Source organism: Cyprinus carpio, chromosome A14 (assembly GCF_018340385.1).
Source record: "Cyprinus carpio isolate SPL01 chromosome A14, ASM1834038v1, whole genome shotgun sequence".
Taxonomy (NCBI): domain Eukaryota; kingdom Metazoa; phylum Chordata; class Actinopteri; order Cypriniformes; family Cyprinidae; genus Cyprinus; species Cyprinus carpio.
This window is the reverse complement of record NC_056585.1, coordinates 25,081,239-25,103,206: the sequence shown is the minus strand read 5'-3', so window position 1 is coordinate 25,103,206 and position 21,968 is coordinate 25,081,239. Positions and strand designations below refer to the sequence as shown.

The following is a 21,968-nucleotide window of genomic DNA, read 5'->3' as shown; positions in this document are numbered from 1 at the left end:
ACTCGCTGTATATTAATTTTGACAACAACGTGAATATAGGCTACTGAACTAGACAGAAATATGATGTTATAGTGATCAAGGCACTGAAAGCGCATATATAGTATACACAGTTTATTTTATGCATTAATTTTACGCATTGTGGGAAGTCGTGCCCTAGTGGTTAGAGAGTTTGACTCCTAACACTAAGGTTGTGGGTTCGAGTCTCGGGCCGGCAATACCACGACTGAAGTGCCCTTGAGCAAGGCACTGAACCCCCGACTGCTCGCGGGGCGCTGCAGCATAAATGGCTGCCCACTGCTCCGGGTGTGTGTTCACGGTGTGTGTGTGCACTTTGGATGGGTTAAATGCAGAGCACGAATTCTGAATATGGGTCACCATACTTGGCTGTATGTCACGTCACTTAATAACAACGGACACACACGCGCCTAATGTAAGAATCCTGTGTCACTACAATCGTCTTTACCTTGATTACAATCACCATCAATCAAAACTTTACTAGTTTTTCCAGCCGAGAGCTACAGCGCGATGAGAAACGGCTTGAGCTGCTTCAACACAGAATATCACAGAATGCGTAGGCCTACAAGTAAAGTGGTACTGTAATTTTTTGTTTTTTATTTAACATATTAATCATAAAATGTGTGAATTGAATATACTTTAATGAAGTGGTGCTGTATTTTTTTTTTTTTTTTTTTTTTGTTATCTATTTAACATATTAATCATAAAAGTTTAAGTGGTCTCGTGCCCCGCAGGTTGAGAACCACTGTCCTAGGCAATAGTTTGTAGGGCACTTCGGGGCTAGATGTCACACTTTCTATTCCAAATTTATTTTGAAAGTCAATTTCTGTACAGCTACATACCTTAAAATCATGACTATTTCATGACAAAAGCTATTTCCACCATAAAGCAGAAAAGAGTTTTATTGAACACACCTTTTATAGGTTCAAAATTACAAATTTGAAAACACTTAACAAATTGCCTCAATAAAGATGTGCCAATTTGCACCAACCTGATAATTAAATTACTCTTGTCCTAGGAATACAGGTCAACCTTTTAGCTAAAATCTGTTTCCAATCCAGATTCACGTGCTTTATGGCTGTGTTGAACGTACATGTCACTCAAACAGTGGGTGGGCTGGACCGTAACCCCCGCCCTCTCCTCCAGTGAAGAACTCCACAGCCCAAGCCCAAACTCTGCCATTCTCCATAGCCCAGAGTTACAAGCACACTGAGGAGACCCAGCACAGTGTGACAGAAAGAGAGAGAGAGAGAGCAAGTGACAAAGTAACTAATAAAACCAGAAAAATATACAGTGAGGCTTCGTTCCTCGAGAAAGAACGACAGAGCACACGAATACCTTCAAGTTTGGTTAAGAAAACGTGGTGGAAAACTTTTCTGGGCTGTGGCAGAAAGCTGTGGACCGCGGAAGATGCCAGAGCAAAGGTGTTGAACTTTCCAGGTAAGTTCGTGTGTCTCTTGAGGTGAATTAGTTATGCAGTTCTGGCGACCGACACTCACGCTGCACGAAGTACTTTTCCAGAGACTGTTTCTGAACTTATTATATGCTTATGCGTGTAACAGCTGTATATATTTACTGATTTGGTTCTTATAAAGTTTGTTGTATCTCACAAAATCTCACAAACGTATTATCATCTGTATCGTTCAACATGAAGAAGGTGGGTGGGTGTGTACCTGCTCCGTAAATGTCATCTGGTGCGCACGTTTTTTTCCCCAACAATACTAAAGAATATTAAAGTTTGCCTTTGTTCAGAATTCAGCGTTAAGTTTCTTAAACTTGACCTGCTAAATCACTGAGAAGAAACAGGATTCACAATTAAGGCAAATTTTTTGGGGTTTTGCATTTCATGCAAAAGATACACCCAAGTTAATATGGATAAGAATGACTTTGGTTGCATGTTTTTGAATAAGTTGTATGATTTTGGTTTTGAATTTGGTTTTGTAGTAATATTTGTATTTATTTTTGTATTTTGTAAAAAGTGATTCATACTAGTGCCACATGTCCATATATTTTTAAACTTTCCTCTTGAATAGGAGCATTGTCCTGCCATACCAAATCTGGTCATAGCTCAAGGTTTTTGGACAACGTCAGCACATATTTTGCACTATGGCTGAATCGTTTTCTCATATGTTGTTGTTTTCTACATTAAATTTTAATTTGTTTTAAACATTCTTGTTACTTTTATAAAATGTGAATGTTTAATTTGCAAATCCTGTCACATTTTGCCTTGATTTTCTCTACCTGGAGCCCTGGTCAGGGTGTGGGTTGTGAGTAAGAGGGGCGGAGGGAGGAGGAGGGGGTAATGGAATGTAGTGGTTTGGAAAGACATACTAATTGAAACCAGGTTTGAAGCACAGAGGGGCAAAGTAAGGCTTGCTATGGAGGAGAAAGAATGAGGTGTTTTATTCACGCCAGACTGCGGCATGACTTTAGTTATGGAGCGGTTTTGCAGTAGGATGACTGAAAGTTTGTTATATAACAGAATAAGAGAATGAAATGAATAGATAAAAGAGAGTAAGAGGGACAGAAAGATAAGTGCTGATAGTTTGGAGATGTGTAAGGAGTGTTGACATCCAAAAAGCTGTTTTGCAGTTTATCTGATTTAAGCTATCTTTTAAAAATGTTTGTGAGCAGATTTTTCATCAGAGGAACATTTGGAGCCCATCCCCCTTCTCCTGCCACACCCAAAGCATTCTGCTGTTATGTCAGGACAGATGACTCCATAGCAGAATAAAAAAACAACAACAGTCAAACAGTAATAATGCACTATTTGAAAGCTGTGCTTGAGTAACTTAAAAAAACCAAAAAACGTAATTTTCTTAATTTTTAATTCTATATGGGTGGTTGCCTCATTCATGTTTAGCAGTGTCTTTCAAACTTGGTTGTATTTGAAGGTTAACAGTGTGTTTTGTTTAAAACAGAACAGGGAGCTCCTTGCTTATCTTGAATGATTTAGGATTTGAATGTTGAATAGAAACAAGGTTTTGGGGTCTGTGTGTCATTATCTGATGCGTGATTGTCCTGGATGTTTATAGTGGATGCAAAACTTTCTCCACTGTGTTGATAGGTCAGATTAGGTTGTACTTCATAGGATCATCTATTTCAGTGTGAAACGGAAAGAGTCTGGACTTCTGCACACTTCCTTTGGTATTTCCTGGTCAAGGACTTGTGATGGCAACGCCAAGGGAGGAGTGGCAAGCTTTTGTAGCTGAGTGTTTCATTTGCTGTTTTGTTTGTTTTCTCACATCTTGAATCTTCATTTGATTTTTTCTTTTCATATGGGTGCAGAATGAAGGAAATCAATTCTCTGTGAAATTCTGATGATGATCCATCGCAGATAAGTTGTCAGCACATTGCCGTACAGGATGTAGGGATCATTTGATGAGGTTTGAAGTATGAAGTCTGATATGAAGACTCATATTATCTTGGTACCTGTCTTCCTTTTGAGACAGACACTGGAGTTATCATTCCATGGTTGAGAAATACTGGCTTGAAGCTAAAACAGAGTTGGACAATACACTACGTTTGCCAATAAGGCTCTGAGTCAGAGTCAGGCATTCATATTTCATCATTTTCCATTGAACAAGTTGTATTGTAATAGACTAGCACACATAGGCAGGCCTTAATCAAGGGCAGATTTGTAAATTTTACGTGAAGCTGTTTTTGAGCCCTTATGTAGCTTTCGACTGGAGTTGAATCCATCCTTGAAATAGAAGATACGGTCTGCATTTCATTAAAGTTTGGGATCACATGACAGTAGGTTTCAATGTCCGTCCAAGGACTTTATTGCTTCAATTATGTGCGAGTCCTCTTGTTTTCAGACAGTTACTCTTTGAAATGCCATTCTTTATATACACAAACCGTAATTTAATGATGCAACAAGTAAATGGGTTATATTGTAAACAAGGTGAAATACATGCACTAACTTGAATGACGTGTAGCATTTATTTCCTGGTAGCCACACCTGTTATAGCTGCATGATATTATGGATTAAATGTTGATTTATGTTTTATTGTGTGCATTTTTTTTTTTTAATTGAACAAGTGCATTATTTCTAGTACTAACTAATCTTCCATATCAATGAATAACAGTAAAGATATGTGCTGTAGTGACACTTGATATGTTTTCTTGGTTCTAGCGAGTGACATAAGAGGTGCCTGTGATGATACTTACATCATTTCAGTTGCACACTTATAATTTAAATGACAAAGTACATAGCAAGGCCATATTTTTTCACTTCTAATGCATTCCAAAGTGTGCTGTAAGACAATTTAATGAGTGGCATGTCTAGACGTAGAATAAATTCAGACTACACTACAGCTTGTACTACATCACGCCATTCCAGCAATGTAGGTATGCACATCTACTTGTTTACAACAGACCAAGGATACTGGCTGCAGAGGTTAGATTGCTCCATGTCCAGTTTACATGAGGTTGTTCCAGTTGAATTGTAGATAAGCAGAGAGTTAGGATTTGACTTGGTTGGATGTTTCAAACCACATACATTTTCACTTCTACAAAAGACTTGGTGGTGACGATACAGACCTAACTGTAAAACCAGCTGATGGCAAATGTAATATAATGCACCGAGCTGGTAAGACCTTACCATCAGTTATCAATATGTATTTGATTGCTGACTCATATCCTTGGACTCGGTTTGAAAAGCGTTGTTAACAGAATAAACAAACAAGTCAGGATAGACAAAAACGTAACTGAATGCAAGTGAAAGCCTTTAGCTAATATACATGTATCTAAAAATATTCTTTATGTATCTATACTATTTAAAACATCAACATGTTATTTAATGAAATTCACTACAGCACAGTTTTATGGTTTTATCTTTATCTTCTATTTGTTCTTCTAAATAGGTGATATTTCCACAATGAGACTGAAAGCGTACGTTGGTGCACGAGAGTTTGGTCACTTGTGGGTTTGAATTGAGTCCATGTGGAAGTAAAAGTGGAACTTCTAACCAAATAGTAGTTATCCCTTTTATGTATCAGCTCTTGCTTTGTCAGAAATGTCCTGTCTCTTGCAAGAATAAGCATTAAATAGAGAAATATGACTAACACTTGTCAATTTAAAAAGTATTCTGTAATTTGCTAAAGATCGAGTAACCAAGCAACTCCTGTAGGCAAAGCCAAAGGCCACAATTCATGTTATTGCATTGTGTAATGGCTGACTGTATGTGTGTGTGTCTTATTAAACATCACAACACTTTAATGGAAAAAGTGTGGCATTAAACGCTTGCAGTGGCTTTTCTATAATTAGTGGTCTGGTTGTTTGCCCAACAGTTCTATCACTTATCTAACCCGCAGCATTGCTGAATCTTTATAAATGAGATTTAGTTGTGCATTATCTCACATTTAAATTGAAGCACAAAAAGCTTTTTTTATGACCTCTTTTGCTGTGCATTAATCAGTGTCATGAGGGGCTTCTGTTTGTCTTTATAAATGTGGAAATTGGCTTGTTTAAAAAAATAAAAATAAAATTGCCTTGGTCCATCGGTTGTTAGTAAGTGGAAACCTTGAAAGAATACCCTGTTTCTGTTCCCAGCTCAGACCCACTGGGTGATTTGAGTGGTTGGTAGAGAGTAGGACATTGCTTTGGAGTTAGTCACTGCAGGAGAAGCTGGGCACTCTTCCAGTTGGCGTGATGGCTCTATCAAGGAATGCATGTGACTGGAAGCCTGGGTGGGGCTCGCAGCTCACTGTGTGCTATGTGCGGGCTGAGAGATGGTGTAGTTTCTCATTGCATGAAGGGCGTGTCCCCTACTTTGGATTTGCAACGTTTGCCGTCTGTGTTGTGCCATAAACTCTTCTCTTTTTAGAGTTCGACAGTTTTTGCCAAATGACCTCTGCCAGATGGAAGTGTTGCGGTGTCGTCTGACACATTTAGACCTGCGATTATGGTCGCATTTTGTTCTAGTACCAGTCTTTCTCATGCACGACAGTATAAAGTATATATAAGTGTGCTTATTCTGTGAAACTTAACTTTTTTTTAAAGCTAGATGGCATTCTTTTAAAGGGATAGTTCAGCCAAAAATGAAAATTCTGTCATTAATTACTCACCCTCATGTAGTTCCAAACCCGTAAGACCGCCGTTCATCATCAGAACACAAATTAAGATATTTTTGATGCATCCAGAGAGCTCTCTGACCCTCCATAGACAGCAAGGGTACTACCATGATCAAGATCCAGAAACGTAGCAAGGACATCGGTATAGTAATCCATGTGACATCACATAATTTTATGAAGCTACGAGAATACTTTTTGTGTGCAAAAAAACAAAACGACTTTATTCAACAATTCGTCTCCTCCGCATCACCCTAGCACCATTTTGGAGAACATCCACTGAATGCAAACAGCATATGCTGTTCTGTGTCAGCTACATTGTTTTCGTTCAGATCAAAGTGCAAACAATGTAAAAAACTTATCCGCGTGGCGCAGCTGACACAGAACAGCTTACGCTGTTTGCGTTCAGTGGTTATTCTCCAAAAAGGCGCTAGGGTGACGCGGAGGAGGCAAATTGTTGAATAAAGTCATTATTTTTGTTTTCTTTGCATACAAAATGTATTCTCGTAGCTTCGTAAAATTACGGTTGAACCCCTGATGTCACATGGATTACTTTACCGATGTCCTTGCTACCTTTCTGGACCTTGATCGTGGTAGTACCCTTGCTGTCTATGGGAGGGTCAGAGAGCTCTCAGATACCATAGAAAAACCTTAATTTGTGTTCCGAAGATGAACGGAGGTCTTACAGGGTGAGTAATTCATGACATGAGGGTTAGTAATTAAAATCTGACATGAGGGTGAGTAATTAATGACAGAATTTTCATTTTTGGGTGAACTAACCCTTTAACTCTTTTGGAAATTGAATAGGCCTAGGTGCAATAATTTGTTAGTAATTATCATTTTTATGTTCGGCTAGCTCCACCTTTAGGGGTGACAGCAAACTTGAAACAACTAAGTAGTGGGCTCGTAGATGTCACCCGTTTGAGTGTACACAGCTGCTCTGCCAAATATTGTTCTTTGCGAACAGTGTGACAGCCTTGTCCAGACTGGCCTTTATCAGAGCGAGCCCATGACTATTTCAGTCACAGCTCAGAAATAACCATCTGTTAATGAAACAACAGGGTAGTGAGAGGTTCTAGCAATGGTTTCCAAATAATAGACAAGATGTTGTAACCAGCAGAGAGAAAGAAGGAAATCTTTCCTACTAATGTGACCCCACAAACCAGTGAAGATCTGTTTACCCTAAAATAGCTGGTCATTTTCAAAACGTATTGTGCACAGGGAGTGCAGACCCCTCAAGTGAATGCTTTTGTAAATATTTAGAGCAAAGGTTGGTCCATTCATTTTGAATGGGACAGAGAGGCACTTTGCGTATAGTTGGGGTAAATATACAGTTTTCTTGGGGCAGCTTTAAATTACCACTTTTGCTGTTAGCAGGTATTTTCTAGTAAAGTCAGTAACAGTGGAATAGTAGCGGGGAGAACTGATATTAGGGCAGGTCCCCGCAAGCATGTACCTATCTGCGCTGATTCCAGCATTTGTTTGCAGTGCTAGTGTTTCGTGAAGTCTTTTCATGCTTTTCTGCTGTAGGGAAAACCTCTCAGTTTCAAGTAACCACATCTGTGATTCAACCTAAGTCGTAAGGTTTTATTTATTTTTTTAAAAAAATTATTATTATTATATTGGTCTAACTGAAAGCATATTTCATTGCTCTTTGTCATAGTGCTCACAGAACTGCATATGTATCTTGTCTTGTCATGCATCACTCCTTTAATGGCCTAAAAAACATGTTTTGAAATTAAACAAATTCCCAACATTTCTCTAGCCTAGACTGAAAGGCTTAAAACCGATATCTCCATTCATTCATAAATAAACAAACATTAAATTGGATGAGATGCCACAGGACAGCTTCGAAGGCCATGAAGTGTGAAGGACAACAGTTTACAGATTTAAAGAATGTGCATGAGAGCTTATGGCACTTACACTTTTAAGTTTCTCTTCATAATGCCCCTCTGAGTTATAGGAGTATTAGGCTATATTTGGTGTTTTGTAAAAAGTCACATGACTTAGTCTTATCAGTTTTGGGTAACTCGAGAGGTACATTTATTAAAGCAAATAATAAGTGGAGCAAATATTAAACTGTTTGACAGAGAAATTATTTCCCACGTCAGTTGGCCATCTTAACCTTTTTATTAAATGAAATAGAATTATTTATAAGTTGAGTTGGTATTATTATGTTTTTTATTAAATGAAATAGATTTTTTGTTATTTTTTTCTTAATTTTTTATTTAAGGGTTGGACTGATTTTTTTCTCTTGAACTCTTCTGCAATCAAAAACACTATACATTTGATTTCACCAGGCCAATTTCAAATAATGTTTTCACATGGCAATTTGTGTGAAAGCTTATTAAATGCAGTAAAAATTGCATTTTTATTATTTTTTTTCCTGTAACACACAGCTTATACCTGGGGAAAAATGCTTATGCTGTGCAGTTCAGCCTCCAGTAAAGTGCCAATTCGAACTCACATTTTAAAGAAAAAATTTAAAGTAAACATCAGGTTGTGTGGACTGTGAAGAGTTGTTTTAGTGCAAATACAAATAAAGTCAGTCATAATTAGGCTGCACATGTTTCCTTTCCTGTTTGCAATGAGACGAAACTTGCAAACAACACTTGTACTGCAGAACTTTTTTTTTCATCGGATTTAAATATGTAGTGGTCCAAGTGCACAGTTTCATGCTATTGCCTGCATGACAGGAATTCGACTACCTGTGAATGATGGCTATTCACATTATTTGAGAAAAACATCTCAACATGTTTTTAGTTTCCCACAGATGACTTCGTCATTAGGAGTTTTATCTTCCGCTTTTTTTCTTTTTCTTTCTCGAGCTTCTCCACTGCCGCCTGACATCACCCATCATGTTGCACACAGAGAGCTGTGCGGGACACTATGGCCAGCTACAGTGTGTACTGGCTGAGAATATAACTCCGGTGGTTTTTTGGTTTGATTTTGATATGCACGAAATAGCAAATAAAAATTTTACGATGACTATCTGACAACAATCGATTTTAATCGATTAAATCGATTATTTCACTCTAGGGTTCTGGTATGCTTGTGTGAAATTAAACAGTGACTGACTGCGCAGTTCAGCCTGTCTTGGCCATAACCAGTGCAGGTGTCTTCGGCAATAAAATTGTGATTTGAAGAGTTTTTTGGTTTCCTGTGAGAGAAACTTACTTGAACTTTTTTTTTTGAGGGCAAGTGATGCTATTAATTGTATGAATTGACACATCTCACGTTTTTAGTTTATCATTGCTTCTTGAAATCTAAAGACAAATAGAAGTAATTGTGACTTTCCGAAGTCAGACTTGTCAGACAATTATTCAACAGCAACATCCAATAGAAGTAATTGTGAAACATTTAAGCTTATTGCAGCAACATCCAGAGACAATTATTCAACAGCAACATCCAGAGGAAACATTTAAGCTTGTGCAGACGCATGTAAGCTTCTGTCTTTGGTTCTTGCAAAGGAAAACTCCCGTTTTGTGAAGTATAAATCCAACTAGGGTGGGGCTGCATTTTTGAAGGAAAAGGGAAATAAAGTCGGTCTGATCCACTAGCTTATGATCTCGAAACCATGCAAACAAAACTATTTTTATTAAGAGCTTTTTACTTTAAAAGATGAAAGTGTGGTACTTGAGTTGAATGTACATTTTGTAATTGATGGTTTTGGATTGCTTTTGTCATCTGACTATTTGATGCATTGAAATATTTACTTATAAATATTACATCTGATTTCCCTCTGCTTTCTTTCAGAATATAAAGGAGGACAGGAGAGAGTTTGAGCATTAGCCTTGGCAATTCAGTAGGTCCCCTTATCCTCCCAGGGATAATGTAAATCTTGCAAGTTGTTATATTCATCTATTTGATTGGAATGTTAATGTTAGATACTTTTTACAGCGCATCCAAACTTGTAAAAACTATTTAATATTATTTACATGAAAACATGAGACATTCTAAATTAGTTATTTGTGTTAATAACTTCACCAATGCAGATTACATTTTGGACCTTAGAATTACTTGAACTGAGATTTGAATTCATTTGAATGTTAATCATAAATTCCACCTTGAGGATTGCACAGTGCTGCCTACTGTGAACACTGAGAAACATGACACTGCTCAAGCACATTTGACTCGTCAATGCTGTCAGACCAGCCGTTAAGAGCTGCTTATTCCCAGTGCAACAATCTTGCTCATCAAGATTTTGGTCTTGAAAGTAATCAAAACTACTGCAAAGATGCCTGCTTGAAGCAGCATATTTGATTATATCTTATATCCGATTGGTTGCGTAGATGTCTTGGACACTCCTAGTAAAGTTTGACCATCTCAGAAGGTGCTCTGAGTTTTTAATGTGATTAGGTTATTACATGCATAAAACATCAGTTATAAGACTAAGCAGAACCTTTATCAATTAGTTCCTTTGACAGTGGATTGAAAGAAAGCATAAGCGGTAATGCCCACTTGTCTTTCAGCAAGAATTGCTGGGTGTATGTTGTGTCACTAAATTATAATTAATGCGACAAATGGTTGGTTTGTGTTGTGTCACTAAATTATAATTAATGCGCCAAACAGTTACAGTTTATAATGGGTTCCCTCCACTTTTCAGATCCTCTTGGTCCTATTTTTGCAACAGTAATTAACTCTTTCCCCGCCATTGACGAGTTTTTATGGCTTTTCGTGTTTTCAATGTTATACACTTAGGGGGGCTATTACACGTCTTCTGAACGAGTACAAAAACTACTGATCAAAAAACACACATGAATGGGACGGACAAACTAGCGATCTCTTATGTAAACAGATGCATATGATTAATAATGCGATCATCAGCAATAGACAGCATATAAATGAAAACTGCATAATGTTATGGATTAGAATGATGATCCAGGAAGTGGTATATGGCTGTGCAAGCTTTGGAGGTGTTGATGAAAGCGATTTATTGGATTTATGCTTTGATAATCGTACTGAATATTATCAAGATGCAGTTTTTGATAAAAATGTGATTTTCTCACCTTTTTGCTCAAAATTATAAATTTTTATGAAACCTACCTATATTCAAGTGTTGATTAAAAAAATAATCCTTTAAGCTAGAATAAAACTGATTATTTAGTTTAAAAGTAAAGGCTTTGATCTTTATCTTGGTGTATTGCATATTCAAATGTTCATACAGCAAAATATACTGTAGGCCATCAAATTTTTGTGAAAATCATCAATCAACTTTTTTCAAAAATGCTGGCAGGGAAAGAGTTAAAATCTGGGGGTTTCCTTTTTTCCAATTTTGTTTGAATCTTACACTCTTCAGTACGATGCTCTTTATTGCTAGACCTTAACGCTTGGTCTGCTTGAAAGGTCCTCATTACAACTTAACAGTTCACAAAGATGTGTTGTATTTTGTTGCTGATGTCTTTTGATTGCACTAACACTGGAGGTATTATGAAGTGTCTGCTTACATGGATCATAGCAGATCATATGATTTTGGGCAAGGGCCATCTGCTATAAGCAGATACCCTCCAATAATACTCTGGTAGTGACATGGTTTATACTCCTGTGAAAGCCAAAGGATAGCTCACTTATGTGTGTCAGAGTTGTTTTGAGCTCAAACTCCATGGTTTAGAGAAAAGAAAGATGTGTCTGCTTGGGCACAATTAATGTGTCAGGCAATGGTTTGGTGACATGTAATGTGCCTCTGTTTCTTCTTCGCTCTGTGATTGTTCCATGTTTCAGTCATGTATGTACAGATCTGCCTTTTTTATCATTTTATCCAGTTTGCTCCTCCTAAGGTGCACTTTAAAACAGATTTTAAAAAGGGTAAATGAAGTAGAACATATATGTATAGTGGTACAGTATTGTTGATAGAGGGTGCTGGGTGTGGCATCATGTTAAGAAGCAGAACATAGAACAGGCTGGGAGTGAAATAATAAGCTTTGGACTGCTTGCTAGGGAGTTCTTAAGTACACTGCAATGTAGGTTTTTCCCTTCTCCTTTTGTAAATACCAGCTTTAGCCAACAATAATAAGGCACTTTTTAAGTCTTGGGTTTCACAGCTTCCATGTCTCATGTGGACTCCTCCTGTGGAGTTTTACTGAAATTAAATTCAGAGAGTTAATATATTAAATGTAAAATAGTTTGCATTATTCTGTCGCTTATGTGATGTTTTGACTAATCCTTTTTTAAAGCATTAAAATTTAAGTTGCATAATCAAAGTAGATTTAAAAATGAAACTAACACAGTAATTACATTACTAAAAATAGTACTGTCGAGGAAAGCTTGATTAACTCTCTCAAATGATCTGCTCTGTACTATCCTGTCTCTGGAGTACAATGGTCGACATGGACACAAAACCAGGCTTCTTTTACCCCAATGGGAAGCATATTTAGTGGGAGGCAAGTGTGGTATTTATAATTTAGAGGGAAGAGAATGTTCTCATTCTAGAAAGCACACATAATTTCTCTGGTTCATTATAAGTCATTGTTACATTTTAAATGCATATCTTAAATCTTAAATGCATAAATCTGTTCAACTATAACAATTTTTTAAAATTCCTGAATTCCTGAATATATATATATATATATATATATATATATATATATATATATAGCAATTCCTTGATCGCTGCTGAAATAATAAATATTTAAATTTACATAACTTCAGAATGTTTTACTTTATTTATCATTAGCTTCATGAATGGTTGAGTTGCACATAAGCCTTCAATATTTGCTGCATTATATTCACATTTTATTTTGAGTGTGTACATTCCTTCAGTAATCCACTAAGGTCAGGATCAGGCTTATTTCAGAAGAGAGTATACTTACTATTTTGAATCAAGAGAGCATTTGGATTACTTGAATAACTCGTACATCCCACTAATTTGTGTGTAAATTTTTGTGTAGTGACCATTGAATTATTTTTTTTGACTGTTGTCCAGTAGTATCAACATAATGATATTTCTACTTGTCACATAGTTGTCAGCAAAGTAGGACATGGGACAAATTGACTACACAGCACTTAACTTGATTTGTGCTTAGCTTTTGGTAGAACAAGACAAAAATGTTTTCATAATTAAAACAAACTAGCACCTCATTTGCCACTGTTTAGTGAAATATGCTTGTAGATGTTTTCATATCCAAGAGGTCCTGTGTAATTGCAGGGTGAATGATTGTGAGGGGGGTGATATCTGTGAAACAAAGAGCTTTGTGTTGAAAGCTGGAATTCCAGGCCCACATGTCAGCTAAATATCTCTGAAGTAATGTTCATCAAGCAAAGACCTCCCAGATCTACAAGCTACTCTCTGATTTTCATTTTATGATATCATTTTAGATATTAAGATATGTTTAATATATTTATTAAACTGAGCTTAATGCATTTAGTGACAAGTTATTGCTCTTGTTAAGCATTTTCCCCCATGCAGTTTAGTGCTTTGTATCAATGCTGGAGGAAATAATGGGATACAGATCCTCTGTTATTACTTTCACTTTCTTTGTTGGAGACTGTATTGCCATCTAGTGGTCACAGTTTGATACTTGTTTATCGCTATTAAAAAATGAACATAACCTTAATATTAATGAACATAACCTTAAACCTGTCCGTGAAAGCTTAATTTGAATTCAAGACATTAACATTGTTTATTTTTTTTTTTGTATTAAGGAAAGAACAAGGGCTGGCACGGTCCACGCTAGGGGACAGGTGAAGAAGTAACACATTTAGAGGTATACAGAATGAATAGTTACATGTGTTATAGCTATGTGTTGTTAATAGCTTCATGTAATTTACAGCAAAGCACTGCAAACATTTTCAGGTGCTGAGAAATACTAAGCACTTTTTTACAGTTTATAAGCTAATTGCTTTGCAAAAAAAACGCTTATGCTCATTTGAACTCATTCAACTTGAAACTGTATAATAGTCAACATATACATCATATATTTGGTATTTTATAACAGTTACTATGTTTTACTGTGTTTTATTGTGTAATGATTTATCATTTAAAATATTATTTTTTAAGATGGCTGATGAACAGGACACAAGGGAAGTGCTTTTCCCACAGTGGATGGGCCCTGATAAGCTTGGGCTCACCATAGAACAAAAAGGTCAAGGAGAGATTTTTGTCAAAGAGGTGAAAGATGAGTCCGCTGCTGCACATACTGGGAAAGTATATGAAGGTATGAAGTCAAAATAACCATGGTGGTTGTGACGTAATGTGAAAACCTTTAGAAAACCTAATTTTCTAATGTTTTGATTTTCTGAACATTTGTCACTCCCCTTTTTGGTGTTAGATTATGCTCTTGTAGTTCCTCCAAATATAATTTATCTATTGTGAACCATTTAGTTTGACCTAACCATGTACTGCTCTTTGTCACAGGTGACCAGATTGTGGGGGCCACCATTTACTTCGACAACATGAGCTCAGACGAAACAGCTGAACTACTAAAGACTCTAAACCGACATAAGGTTGGACTAAAATTACAAAACAAGACTGGAGACAAGTCACCTTGCCGTTCTCCAATGGGGACATTGTCATGGGAAGGACGTGGAGGGTTAGGAGGCTCTAGTTCAGACATTTTCCTGGTAAGGTGGCATCAGTGTTGGTATATGTTTTATATTAGACTATGAACATTTGAATCAGTAATTTTAAAGTGTTGTCATTCAGCATTGGAACCCATGTATAAGAACAAACATATAAAGTGTTGATTTTAGTATGATCAATATTTCAGTATTTAAAAAACTATTTTTTTACAAATTTTAAACTATATATATATTTGTCTCTTACATAAATATCACACAGAAATGGCATCTCATACTAATTTGTAATTTCTATTTCCTGTAGAGTGGGGATGACGAAGACTATAAGAGAATCTACACTAAAAAAATTAAACCTAGACTAAAGTCTGAGGATCTTGCTGAGGGTGTTGATGTGCGCACAGAACGTCACAGCAGCACAAGTAGTGATGGCTGCACCATTACTACAATCACACGTCGAATAACTACCTACACTGTGGATGTGCCTGGGGGGACTAGTCAGCAGACTGATCACTCAAGCCCTGAGTACAAAATTCAGGTCTTGCAGCATGAGCAGTCGGAGGGGGATCCTACTCAAATCAGATTACCACATAGTAACCTTGTTAGTGGTGTACACGGAGGTAAAAAAATGGGTGACATATCTCTTAGCGGGCCCCATATCACTGGCTCCTCTGTGAAGCACTGTAGCACAGGATCTTCCAAAACAGCTAGTGAATTAGATGGTAGTGGGAAAGAGATTACATTTAATGTGTCAGACACTGGACTGTCAGGTGGAAGAGGACAGAGGGTGATAGAACATTTTGGAAGGACTGAAGCTTCTGCAGGCAGTAGTGATCACTCTGGCAAAGTAACCATGGGGTTAGACAAAGACGTGAAACATATTTATTCTCCACTGGAAGCTGGTTTTAAAGCTTCAAGTATAATGGGAGGAACTGAGTTTTCTACAGTAAAGGACACTCATGTTTCAGGTTTTTCCATTAGTGGAGATACAGGGCACAGTATTGGCAGGGAATCTTTGTATAAAGTGCATCAGGATGGGTCAGATGATATAACCAAATTGTCTAAAGTTAGCATAGATGTTCAAAGACCCAAGGAAGGTCCAAATGTAGAAGTGAATTTTCACAATCAAAATCTTAAAGATGTTAGTCAGAGAGGTTTTAGCCTAACTGGGAATCAGGAAATTTCAGCTCAGGAACCTGATACAGTAGTAAGTCTCCCCAAAGCTGATGTTAAAATCACACCACCAGATATGGACATCAGGGCTCCAGAGCTTAAAATTGAAGGACATAAGGGTATAGTCAAAGATGTCAAATTTGATGTGCCATCAATTACTGGTCAGAGAATTTCTATGCCAGATGTGGATTTGAAAGGACAAAAAGCGAAAGATGTTAATGTGTCTGCTCCAAATGTTGTTGGGTATGTTACAGCATCAAAAGTTGAAATTAAAGGACCTGATGTTGAGGGTGTCAAAGGCGACTTTACTGTTCCAAAGGTCAAAATACCCTCATTTGGAATAAAAACTTCAGAAGTGAAGGGTCCTGATGTTGATGTAAATCTTGCAAAAGCCAAAATGGAGATTAAAGCACAACATGTGGATATCAAGACTCCAGAGCTTAACATTGAGAGATCTGAAGGAAAAGTCAGAGATCCCAAAATTAAAATGCCATCAATCTCTGGTCCTAAGATTTCGGTGTCTGACATGAACTTAAATGTAAAAGGGTCAACACTGAAAGATGACATCAATGTGTCTGCTCCAAAACTAGAAGGAGATGTTAAGGCACCTAAGATTGAATTTGAAGGCCCAGAACTTCAAGATACCGATGGTGGTTTTAAAATACCAAAAATCAAAATGCCTTCATTTGGAATCCGTGCTTCAAAAGTGGAGGGCCCTGATGTTGACGTAAATCTTCGCAAAGCTGACATGGAAATTAAAGCTCCGCATGTGGACATCAAAAGTCCAGAGCTTGACATTGAGGGATGTGAGGGAAAAATCAACAGCTCCAAATTCAAAATTTCTATGCCAGACGTTGACTTCAACCTGAAAGGTCCAAAACTGAAAGGTGATCTTGACGCTTCCGTTCCTAAAGTGGAAAGAGATATTAAAGCACCAAAAGTTCAAATTGAAGGCCCAGACATTGAAGGACCCGAGGGTGGTTTTAAGATGCCAAAAATGAAAATGCCATCATTTGGACTGAAGGGTCCAAAAATGCAGGGTCCAGATGTTGATGTGAAAATCCCTACAGCCGATATTGAAGTTAAGGCACCAGATGTGGACATCAAAGCTCCAGAGTTTGACATTGAAGGACCTGATGGAAAAATCAAGGGCTCCAAATTCAAGATGCCAACAATCTCTGGTCCAAAGATTTCTATGCCAGACGTTGACTTCAGCCTGAAAGGTCCAAAGATGAAAGGTGATGTTGACGTGTCCGTTCCTAAAGTGGAAGGAGATATTAAAGCACCCAAAGTTGAAATTGAAGGCACAGACATTGAAGGACCCGAGGGTGGTTTTAAGATGCCAAAAATGAAAATTCCCTCGTTCGGACTGAAGGGTCCAAAAGTGCAGGGTCCAGATGTTGATGTGAAAATCCCTACAGCCGATATTGAAGTTAAGGCACCAGATGTGGACATCAAAGCTCCAGACTTTGACATTGAAGGACCTGATGGAAAAATCAAGGGCTCCAAATTCAAGATGCCAACAATCTCTGGTCCAAAGATTTCTATGCCAGACGTTGACTTCAACCTTAAAGGTCCAAAGATGAAAGGTGATGTTGACGTGTCCATTCCTAAAGTGGAAGGAGATATCAAAGCACCAAAAGTTGAAATTGAAGGCCCAGACATTGAAGGACCCGAGGGTGGTTTTAAAATGCCAAAAATGAAAATGCCATCATTCGGAATGAAGGGTCCAAAAGTGCAGGGTCTAGATGTTGATGTGAAAATCCCTACAGCCGATATTGAAGTTAAGGCACCAGATGTGGACATCAAAGCTCCAGAGTTTGACATTGAAGGACCTGAAGGAAAAATCAAGGGCCCCAAATTCAAGATGCCAACCATCTCTGGTCCAAAGATTTCTATGCCAGACATTGACTTCAACCTGAAAGGTCCAAAGATGAAAGGTGATGTTGACGTGTCCGTTCCTAAAGTGGAAGGAGATATCAAAGCACCAAAAGTTGAAATTGAAGGCCCAGACATTGAAGGACCCGAGGGTGGTTTTAAGATGCCAAAGTTCAAAATGCCATCATTCGGAATGAAGGGTCCAAAAGTGGAGGGTCCAGATGTTGATGTGAAAATCCCTAAAGCCGATATTGAAGTTAAGGCACCAGATGTGGACATCAAAGCTCCAGACTTTGACATTGAAGGACCTGATGGAAAAATCAAAGGCCCAAAATTCAAGATGCCAACAATCTCTGGTCCAAAGATTTCTATGCCAGACGTTGACTTCAACCTGAAAGGTCCAAAGATGAAAGGTGATGTTGACGTGTCCGTTCCTAAAGTGGAAGGAAATATCAAAGCACCAAAAGTTGAAATTGAAGGCCCAGACATTGAAGGACCCGAGGGTGGTTTTAAGATGCCAAAGTTCAAAATGCCATCATTCGGAATGAAGGGTCCAAAAGTGGAGGGTCCAGATGTTGATGTGCAAATCCCTAAAGCCGATTTTGAAGTTAAGGCACCAAATGTGGACATCAAAGCTCCAGACTTTGACATTGAAGGACCTGAAGGAAAAATCAAGGGCCCCAAATTCAAGATGCCAACCATCTCTGGTCCAAAGATTTCTATGCCAGACGTTGACTTCAACCTGAAAGGTCCAAAGATGAAAGGTGATGTTGACGTGTCCCTTCCTAAAGTGGAAGGAGATATTAAAGCACCAAAAGTTGAAATTGAAGGCCCAGACATTGAAGGACCCGAGGGTGGTTTTAAGATGCCAAAAATGAAAATGCCATCATTCGGACTGAAGGGTCCAAAAGTGCAGGGTCCAGATGTTGATGTGAAAATCCCTACAGCCGATATTGAAGTTAAGGCACCAGATGTGGACATCAAAGCTCCAGAGTTTGACATTGAAGGACCTGAAGGAAAAATCAAGGGCCCCAAATTCAAGATGCCAACCATCTCTGGTCCAAAGATTTCTATGCCAGACGTTGACTTCAACCTGAAAGGTCCAAAGATGAAAGGTGATGTTGACGTGTCCCTTCCTAAAGTGGAAGGAGATATTAAAGCACCAAAAGTTGAAATTGAAGGCCCAGACATTGAAGGACCCGAGGGTGGTTTTAAGATGCCAAAAATGAAAATGCCATCATTCGGACTGAAGGGTCCAAAAGTGCAGGGTCCAGATGTTGATGTGAAAATCCCTACAGCCGATATTGAAGTTAAGGCATCAGATGTGGACATCAAAGCTCCAGAGTTTGACATTGAAGGACCTGAAGGAAAAATCAAGGGCCCAAAATTCAAGATGCCAACAATCTCTGGTCCAAAGATTTCTATGCCAGATGTTGACTTCAATCTGAAAGGTCCAAAGATGAAAGGTGATGTTGACGTGTCCGTTCCTAAAGTGGAAGGAGATATCAAAGCACCAAAAGTTGAAATTGAAGGCCCAGACATTGAAGGACCCGATGGTGGTTTTAAGATGCCAAAGTTCAAAATGCCATCATTCGGAATGAAGGGTCCAAAAGTGGAGGGTCCAGATGTTGATGTGAAAATCCCTAAAGCCGATATTGAAGTTAAGGCACCAAATGTGGACATCAAAGCTCCAGACTTTGACATTGAAGGACCTGAAGGAAAAATCAAGGGCCCAAAATTCAAGATGCCAACAATCTCTGGTCCAAAGATTTCTATGCCAGATGTTGACTTCAACCTGAAAGGTCCAAAGATGAAAGGTGATGTTGACGTGTCCATTCCTAAAGTGGAAGGAGATATCAATGCACCAAAAGTTGAAATTGAAGGCCCAGACATTGAAGGACCCGAGGGTGTTTTAAGATGCCAAGAGTTCAAAATGCCATCATTCGGAATGAAGGGTCCAAAAGTGGAGGGTCCAGATGTTGATGTGAAAATCCCTAAAGCCGATATTGAAGTTAAGGCACCAAATGTGGACATCAAAGCTCCAGACTTTGACATTGAAGGACCTGAAGGAAAAATCAAGGGCCCAAAATTCAAGATGCCAACAATCTCTGGTCCAAAGATTTCTATGCCAGATGTTGACTTCAACCTGAAAGGTCCAAAGATGAAAGGTGATGTTGACGTGTCCATTCCTAAAGTGGAAGGAGATATCAATGCACCAAAAGTTGAAATTGAAGGCCCAGACATTGAAGGACCCGAGGGTGGTTTTAAGATGCCAAAGTTCAAAATGCCATCATTCGGAATGAAGGGTCCAAAAGTGGAGGGTCCAGATGTTGATGTGAAAATCCCTGAAGCCGAAATTGAAGTTAAGGCACCAGATGTGGACATCAAAACTCCAGACTTTGACATTGAAGGACCTGAAGGAAAAATCAAGGGCCCCAAATTCAAGATGCCAACCATCTCTGGTCCAAAGATTTCTATGCCAGACGTTGACTTCAACCTGAAAGGTCCAAAGATGAAAGGTGATGTTGACGTGTCCGTTCCTAAAGTGGAAGGAGATATCAATGCACCAAAAGTTGAAATTGAAGGCCCAGACATTGAAGGACCCGAGGGTGGTTTTAAGATGCCAAAGTTCAAAATGCCATCATTCGGAATGAAGGGTCCAAAAGTGGAGGGTCCAGATGTTGATGTGAAAATCCCTAAAGCCGATATTGAAGTTAAGGCACCAGATGTGGACATCAAAGCTCCAGAGTTTGACATTGAAGGACCTGAAGGAAAAATCAAGGGCCCAAAATTCAAGATGCCAACAATCTCTGGTCCAAAGATTTCTATGCCAGATGTTGACTTCAATCTGAATCCAAAGATGAAAGGTGATGTTGACGTGTCCGTTCCTAAAGTTGAAGGAGATATCAAAGCACCAAAAGTTGAAATTGAAGGCCCAGACATTGAAGGACCCGAGGGTGGTTTTAAGATGCCAAAGTTCAAAATGCCATCATTCGGAATGAAGGGTCCAAAAGTGGAGGGTCCAGATGTTGATGTGAAAATCCCTAAAGCCGATATTGAAGTTAAGGCACCAAATGTGGACATCAAAGCTCCAGACTTTGACATTGAAGGACCTGAAGGAAAAATCAAGGGCCCAAAATTCAAGATGCCAACAATCTCTGGTCCAAAGATTTCTATGCCAGATGTTGACTTCAACCTGAAAGGTCCAAAGATGAAAGGTGATGTTGACGTGTCCGTTCCTAAAGTGGAAGGAGATATCAATGCACCAAAAGTTGAAATTGAAGGCCCAGACATTGAAGGACCCGAGGGTGGTTTTAAGATGCCAAAGTTCAAAATGCCATCATTCGGAATGAAGGGTCCAAAAGTGGAGGGTCCAGATGTTGATGTGAAAATCCCTAAAGCCGATACTGAAGTTAAGGCACCAGATGTGGACATCAAAGCTCCAGACTTTGACATTGAAGGACCTGAAGGAAAAATCAAGGGCCCAAAATTCAAGATGCCAACCATCTCTGGTCCAAAGATTTCTATGCCAGACGTTGACTTCAACCTGAAAGGTCCAAAGATGAAAGGTGATGTTGATAGCCGTTCCTAAAGTGGAAGGAGATATCAATGCACCAAAAGTTGAAATTGAAGGCCCAGACATTGAAGGACCCGAGGGTGGTTTTAAGATGCCAAAGTTCAAAAATGCCATCATTCGGAATGAATGAAGGGTCCAAAAGTGGAGGGTCCAGATGTTGATGTGAAAATCCCTAAAGCCGATATTGAAGTTAAGGCACCAGATGTGGACATCAAAGCTCCAGACTTTGACATTGAAGGACCTGAAGGAAAAATCAAGGGCCCCAAATTCAAGATGCCAACCATCTCTGGTCCAACGATTTCTATGCCAGATGTTGACTTCAACCTGAAAGGTCCAAAGATGAAAGGTGATGTTGACGTGTCCGTTCCTAAAGTGGAAGGAGATATCAAAGCACCAAAAGTTGAAATTGAAGGCCCAGACATTGAAGGACCCGAGGGTGGTTTTAAGATGCCAGAGTTCAAAATGCCATCATTCGGAATGAAGGGTCCAAAAGTGGAGGGTCCAGATGTTGATGTGAAAATCCCTAAAGCCGATATTGAAGTTAAGGGACCAAATGTGGACATCAAAGCTCCAGACTTTGATATTGAAGGACCTGAAGGAAAAATCAAGGGCCCCAAATTCAAGATGCCAACCATCTCTGGTCCAAAGATTTCTATGCCAGACGTTGACTTCAACCTGAAAGGTCCAAAGATGAAAGGTGACGTTGACGTGTCCGTTCCTAAAGTGGAAGGAGATATTAA

General features: G+C 38.6%; 1 protein-coding gene across 1 annotated transcript; it reads left to right on the top strand.

Moving 5' to 3' along the window:
* The first annotated feature begins 1,183 nt into the window (after positions 1-1,183).
* Positions 1,184-21,243, top strand: ahnak (AHNAK nucleoprotein). Its single transcript, XM_042770334.1, has 5 exons — positions 1,184-1,455; positions 13,731-13,792; positions 14,086-14,242; positions 14,443-14,648; positions 14,908-21,243. Exons 3-5 carry the CDS (start codon positions 14,086-14,088, stop codon positions 21,241-21,243), a joined length of 6,699 nt encoding a protein of 2,232 aa, XP_042626268.1. The 5' UTR covers positions 1,184-1,455; positions 13,731-13,792.
* Positions 21,244-21,968: the final 725 nt, after the last annotated feature.